Source organism: Mustela erminea, chromosome 4, assembly GCF_009829155.1.
Source record: "Mustela erminea isolate mMusErm1 chromosome 4, mMusErm1.Pri, whole genome shotgun sequence".
NCBI classification, from domain to species: Eukaryota; Metazoa; Chordata; class Mammalia; order Carnivora; family Mustelidae; genus Mustela; species Mustela erminea.
In genome coordinates, this window is record NC_045617.1 from 16,451,680 (window position 1) to 16,459,321 (window position 7,642).

Here is a 7,642-nt window from a genome sequence, read left to right on the forward strand (position 1 = left end):
ATCAAAAACTGATGATGTGCTACATGGTGACTAACATAACTTAAAACAAAATAGGTAAAGAGTTCTTTTATCATGGACAAAGGATCTGTATCCGGAATATATAAAGAGTTCCTACAACCACGTTGGATCAAGTCTCGTTCTCCAAAGCTGCAGTACATGGCAAATAAGCCTATGAAAAGTTTGAAAATCTCACAAATAATCAAGAAAACTCTACTTTGAAGGACAATGGGAATGGAGAAGTGTGGTAAAAGGTACAAACTTGCAGGTAAAGACATAAATTCTGGGGATTAATGTGTAGCATAGTCACAATAGCTAATATTACTGAGCTGTGTATTTGTTCTTTACCTTTTTTAAAACACAAATATCTATCATTTTAATATATTAAAAATACAAGTTTTATTCAGCCAACTTAAAATATTATATTATATAACCAGAGCATATGAAAGGGGGAAAAAAGCCACTGGTTGGAAACTGAATCTTACCCAGAAAATTCAAGAAGAAACATTTTATACATTCATATAATTACAAGATTAACTAAGTTGCGCCAGAACTATTTCCTAAAACACACCATCTTGTATTACGACAAATCTTTAATGTCACATTGCTTAAAATTTTCATTAAACTTTTACTTATCAAATTTAGCCTAAAACTGGAGGCCAATTCCTCTTCACATTTACATCATTCACATCAATTAGTGGCTTAATAAATATGGTATCTTGTTTACTGACTGGTATGAGAAAATCTGATTTTTTAATTGGAAGTTATTATTGGGGCACCTGGGTGGCTCAGTCCAGTAAGTATCTGCCTTCTGCTCAGGTGAGGATCCTGGGACGCTGAGAGGCAAGGCTTCCCTCGTGGCCTCTGCCTGCCTCGTGCTCAGTGCTCAGGGTTCAGTCTGCTCCCCGCTTTCCCTCTGTCACACCTCCCATCATCCCTACACCTTTCTCTCTCTCCTTCTCTCTCTCAAATAAAAAAAAAAAAAAATGGAACAGTCATTGAGTTTCTACCAGTTGTTAGGTCCAGTAACACTGGTATAAAAGCCATGTGCAGCAGCACGCTCAGCTCTCCCTCGAGGAGGCAGAACACACAGCTCTCCTTGGGTGGTGGCAACTAACCAGAACGCCCCTGGGAGAGACTCTCCAGGATGAAATTCAAAGGCCAGAGCTCCAGGGTCCCCTGGGATACCTGGCTCAGCCCTGGTTCTCTCAGAACCTGGCAGCTAGCCTCCTGCAGAGCCCAGAGCCCCAGCTAGCTGAACTGCCCCTGCCTTGAGCAGAAGGGGCCTCAAACTGCCTCAGGAGGGGGCACTGAGCTGCTGTTAGAATGGGATGCTGTCATCTGACTGGACCAGGAAAGGGTGAGGGTGTGGCAGGGCAAGGATAGTCACATTCAGACCTTGTGTTTAGCTACCAAGGGGAGGAGAGGCTGAAGACAAGGGAAGATGGATTTGTGTCTAGAAGCCTCCCCAAGGATCCAGAAACCAGGATCCAGGTCCCTCTCTTTGGATAAGCCTCCCAGCTGCTCCTTTATGGCTTCTGATCCAAAGGGTGGATTAAGATCTAATTAAAGTGAGTCTTGTACTGAACACTTTTCTTCCTGAACCACATGACAGAGCTGTCACACTGATGTCCTCCCAGTTTTCGTGATGTCCTGATGCCAGCATTTTAGCATATAGTTTCCCCACACTGGGACATTCCCCTGGGTCACCACAGGATCATCTCCTAGTAGGTCTCATGGTACCTGAGAGCCTCCTTGTCCTCAGGCTCTGTTTCGAGTTGTTCCAGGATTGTCCAATACGGCCAAAGAGATTGACGGACTTGGGCATTTTCCATTTCCTCAATGTGCTGAAGATGAGGGTTAGAGTCCTTTATTTGCCTTTCTGATGCATTGGTTTAATCTGTAAATGTAGGTGAAGGGATTTATATGGAGGAGGCCTCTGGGACTGTATGTTGTCCATAAGTTCTCAAAAATACATTTGGAAAGCTTTGTTCAGTTGGTGTTTTGACCCATTTTTGTGTCATTTTTTGACAATAGTTCAGATTATTTAGTCTTCGAAACAGAAATATCCTAACACACTGTATATATTATACCTCTGTTGGATATCCTATGGCTAATTTTTTGCTATGACATAGCAGCGCAGTAAACAATCCTACATCTCTATTGTCTTTTGGTCCCCATGTGTTTCCAGCCTCGAATTAACACTGGGGTTGCCATGCAGTGGGATGAACACACCAACCACCGTCCGGATAGGGTAAACTACAGGGCAAAAGAGTGATTCCATTTAAACTCCTACCAACGCAGAAGAGAACTCATGTTATTCCACTTCCTGTCCACTACTTGCTATAACCCTCTTTAAGTCTTGTCAGTTTGATGCATGTATAAAGCAAGCCCGTTGTTCTTTATGTTATCTTGATAACGGGATGTGTTCAGTGATTTCTGAGGCAGATTTACTGTCTGTGACTTGCTCAAAGCATTTGCACAGATCCTTGGACAATCAGATTTATACTTACTTATTTGCAGGAGCTCTTTGTATATTCTGGATACCAATCCTTTGCTCATGAGGCAATAAATCAACTGTTAGAATCAGTTCTGCTTCTGCTGTGAAGGCTCACTGTGCACTGAAGGAGGAGGACAGGAAAGTCAGTGCTGTAGGTAAGGGACCTAGGGAAATCAGGAAGATTCTCCACTGCTTCATTCCCAGAATGTCTGTTAAATTCTGAAGAGTCAGGATCATGTCTGAGACTGACAGATGAGTGCCTGAAAGTTGATTCCCAAGCCATCCTTAAATTGTGTCTCCACAAGAAATCTAGCAGAATGACACATGTTTTTTTCCCCATATAGTAGAGGAAGAAGAAAATTCCCAGAGTTCTTACAGGATATAAGACAAATTCCAGATTAATTAGTCTTTTATAAGAGATATGCTTTCTTCAACATATGTAGATGGAAATAAATTGCTGAAGAAAATAATCACATTATGTATATTTCTTAAAGATTTTTTTTAATTTACTCATTTTTGAGAGAGAGAGAGAAAGCATGTATGAGCAAGAGCAGCCGAAGGTCAGAGGGAGAAAAAAACTCCCGGTGGAGCAGGCAGCCAGATGCAGGACTACCCCCAGGACCTGAAGATCAAGTCCTGAGCTGAAAGCAGATGCCCCAGCAACTTGGCCACCCAGGCTTGGGAAAATAATCACATTATAAAATATATCATTTAGAAGTCAACAAGGTTAATGGATTGATTTTAAGGTAAATAAAATACGTTAATAAATATGTTAATAAAGTAAATAACATTAGAAAATATATTTTTTAAAAGGCAATGAGGACACAGAAAATGTCCCTGAAGTTCTAGAGCTTCAAACAGTATCTTTTTGGCGATAGTGTCTGCAAGGACATGGTCCTCTTACACAGAAGAATCTGATATTGCACAACCAGAGGACAACATGGAAAACATTGTCTTCGTTGAGATCCTTCAGTCCATTATTTAAACATTTCAGTGCAGGAATTCCATCACTTAACACCAACAGAAAATGGCATAGAATATGCCAGTGGAAAGTGCTGAACAGGAGATGCATGAAATCAAGAATGGACATGGGAGGTTCCCTGTCCTGCACCAGGTGGTGGGACTGAGGTTCTGGATTTGTGAACTTGGAAGTGCTGCTGGTCTAATGATGAACAGCAGCTCATCCAAAGGCAGCTGGCCCAGAGGCAGAGTCAATGCACTGGTCCACACACTGAGGGGCTTATTGGTAGACTTGGCAGCCTAAGAATGGAACAGGTGTTTGTCTCCATGGCTGAAGAAATCCTGGATCCCCTGTCCTGGGGCTGTCCTTCACCAGCACTCCCCACCCCAGAGCACAGACCTCGCCGAGGGGCATGCATTTCCCCCAGTCATGTCCCCAGCCCTGGGCCCAGTCACCTTTACAAACCTCCTCCCTCTTGAACCAAATCACAGAGGCAGCCCCAGGCCCTGTTACCAGGGGTCTGGGCTCAGGACCAAAGTGAGTAAGAAACCAATGTGCTCACATGACTCAGGTTCCCATGCTCCCTCTCAAGGCAGGTCCTAAAGGACATGCTGGGGGATCTGACAGAAGACAGGAACCTTCACTTGACACTTCTAACCTTGAGGAACACTGTGGGCAAAAGTCCTTCTTTTCCCTTCCCTCCTAGCCTCCTGCAAGCAGCACATAGAGCTCTTAGTCTGATGATCCTGCCCCCAACCCATCCATTCCTGGTTGGGCTCAGCTGGGAGCTCACAGGGGAGCTCAGTTAGCCCATCCCCCGGGTCAGCTCTGCTCAAAGCAGGGGCTGCTCAGGGGCTCAGGATCTGAGGTCTGCAGGAAGCTGGCTGCCAGGGACGGCACCAGCCTCAGCCAGGGTTCCCACTGTTGCACGGAGAACTAGCCTCCTTTTAGTCCCATCACGCACAGTTTCTACTGCCCACATGCTGCCTCACATGCGAAGACCCAAGCCACATTCAGGGGAACACGGCACTACTGTCCAGCCCTTTGAGTTGGTCTGCAGTGGTCTTTCCACTCCCTCTCCCTGGGATAGACCCTAGCCCCCTGTCCTTGTAACTGCCAGGAGGGAGTCCCCTTCTCCTTGAGATGTCCCATGAAGCTGACATGCTGTTCTCTCTCAAAGGGGAGTACAGCCCATGCTGTGTGTCCCCGCTGTCCCCACACCACCCACCCTGGGCCCAAACTGACTCTCTAATGGAGAACCCAGTCAGAGCCAGGCCTGACTTTCCTCAAACCCTTTAGCACCAACAGGCCTTAAGCGGTGGTCTGGGCCCCTCCCTTTTCCCAGTGGCCTTATCAGTGACTGAGGCCATATCAGAGCTCAGGGCTGAGCTTGTCCAAGCTGTGGCCAACACGTGATATGAGATCTCATTCATCTAGTCCCACTGCCCACTGAGAAGCTTCAGGCAGTGGGCAGGGGTGACGCTGGGAATCCACCATTCCCTGTGCTCACACCAGGCCATCTGCCCCTCCTTTCTCTCTCACTACCTGTGGATCTAATGGTCTCCGACAAGGATGCCCATTATGATAGCACAGCTGAGCAGCAGGGGAAAGATCCAGGTGCAGGGTCCGATGGCCGTGGCCTTGCCTGGGGCTGTGTCTTGTCGCGTGGTTGGTGGCACTGAAATAAAAATGCAAGGATAAGAGCCTCAGTCAGGACCCCAAACTGGGGGAAGCTTCCTCAGCTCCTGCAGGTGCAACCTCCCAGGCAGACGGTGTCTATCACTGTCCTTGGGGCAGCTGCTGTGACCAGTCCTGATGTCGGGAGGGAGGAGGGGATGTGCCCTGTCCCCTAGGGGCTCCTCCTGCCAAAAGGGGAAGCAGGGTTTGCAATGTAAGCAGTCGCTCCTGCTGTGACAGACAGGAGGTGATGCAGGACAAGGATGGTGACAGCGACCACCTCTGAGGATCTGACAGTCCAGGTGGCACTGAAGGATCTCTGACAATACACCAAGTGACATGAAAAAGGCAGTAATTCTCAGAAAAAGGAACATAAGACCATCTCTGGAAACAGACTGATGCTCCCCTGTTTGGGGCCAGCAAGAAATCCAAGAACTACCTGAGCACTAGGTATGTGAAGTGTTGAAAAAATCCAGGAGGTGGGAAGGGAAAGGATAAATTCTGGAACATTCCTATAGCCATTATTCTGCCAAGAAGAATATCCCATGGATGGTTCAACTTCTCTCTCTTCTCAGACACACACACACACTATGGGGTAGGGCAAGGTCATTTCATGAGAACCAGCACTCCATCCAGTCTTCTGAGTTACCTGTGGTTTCATGGGTTTCATCGCAGTGCTCCCATACATGCTGGAGCCAGCACTTACAATCTCCGTTTGACATCCACACAAGGAGCTTGGTCAGCTCTCTGTCATTGTCCAACGTGCCTTTGAACTCTTGGCCTCCAGGAGGAACCACTGTCCACTTTCTGTTTTCCACATCAAAGAGGTAGATTAACTGTCCATTGAAGGCAAACCACCAGGATCCTCTGGTGTGTCCATCGGCCCCACGCTCACACATAAGTCTACCCTGTAGGGTGAGGGAATCTGCCCCCGCCCCCACCAGGGGAAACAGGTCAGCCTCTGGTCTTGACCAATCCTTTGCCCCACCCACTGCTCCCCTTTGGCCCTTCTGGTCTTGCTCTGGCCTTCTTGCCTGCCCCAGCTGCTGGGCCATGTGTGTGGGACCCACTTCTAAGTTTTACATGAACACCATATCTCCCCAGCCCTGCCAAAGTGTTCTCCTTCTGCCCTGGGCCTTCGGACTCACAGCTCTTCGTGATAAATCCTGTTGTGATGTCCAGCAGTTTCTTTCTGAGCTCTTCCCCCAGGTATTTCAGAGGTTCCATCTGTGTGTCCCAAAATCCTGTGTCCTTCAACTTCATCCCGCAAGGATCACTGGGTTTGACCTCCTTGCTCCCACAGTTATAATAAAGAAACTCGTTTCCATTGACCTGGCCTGAATCTCACACCTCCGCTGTCCAGGCCTGGCCAGAGATGTCATGAGATGATTGTGCTTAAGCGAAAGAGCATCTGCGAGGGGAAGACACAGGTGGAGGCTGGGGCTGGAAGAGAAAGAGCAGCAGGCACCCCGCTGCCAGCCAGGTGATAGCAGTGACATCCCTGGAGGGCTGACCTGGCAGAGTAAGGACTGTCCCTGTAATATGGTTTCCAATAGCCTTGGAGGCTGGTGCTCTTCCCCTGTTGGGATTGGATCAGGATGTCTCTGCTTGGCAGGATGTCACACAGCCCCAGATAGGATCCTGTGCCTACCAGGCTGCACCCAGCATCACTCGGTCTCTACCCACTGCAGGTACAGGCCAGGCTGGCTATGGCAAGAAGAGGTCTGCATGTCAGAGGACTGTCAGGACACAGGCCAGTGTCCTGTAGGAAGATGAGGGACACGGAGGGGGCTGCTCCTGAGGAGTTGGGGCCCTGTGGGTACAGGGTGAGGACAGAATCCAAAGTCAGGTGAGGGAGAGTTCAGGATCATGGGTCACAGGACTCAGCAGGGCCCTGCTGAGATCCTGATAACCTGCCCTTAAGATGGGTCTTGGAAGCCTGGAAAGGGTGGTCCACATGTCACAGACTAGAGCAGCAAGCATTGCCAAGGCAGGTAGAAGCTCAGAGAAGTGCATATGACAGAACAGATAGAGCAAGAAATGCCAAACACAAAACTAAAAACATGTCCTGCTACTATGCTCAAGGACAGGTCTAAAGGGCCCCTTACAAAGAAAATAAATAGAAAAGCATCTTATCCTGGATGCAAGGACAGAGATGAGTACCAACCTTAAAGCCTCTCTTAGGATGCAAGGATGTGACAAACCCTATTGGATTTTCTGTGTCTACTGAATATTGCATAGGTCTCTGTTATAACCACTCAACATGCTGTTGTAACCGACAAGCAGCCACAGACAATCCATGATGAAGGTGCTGCTGGACTGGCTCCTTGGGCCCCAGGACCCTTAGAATCCATACCACAGAGCCCTGTGGGAAAATGGGCTCTGTGCCCTTTGTGACATCCTGATCTGAGTATCAGGAAGTTAGTGTTCCAAGAAGGCAATGACACTCCAAGGAAGGAAAAAAGAGGCTGCAGGCATATATGATCCTGGGACAGGGAAGGAGGAGG

At 47.9% G+C, this 7,642-nt stretch overlaps 1 protein-coding gene across 1 annotated transcript; it reads right to left on the reverse strand.

The window, feature by feature from the left end:
- Window positions 1-5,011: 5,011 nt before the first annotated feature.
- On the reverse strand, window positions 5,012-6,517 carry LOC116588072 (UL-16 binding protein 5-like). The gene is given in 4 exon segments (XM_032338764.1): window positions 5,012-5,136; window positions 5,785-6,064; window positions 6,285-6,475; window positions 6,478-6,517. Coding segments are annotated over 4 exon segments (636 nt in total).
- Window positions 6,518-7,642: the final 1,125 nt, after the last annotated feature.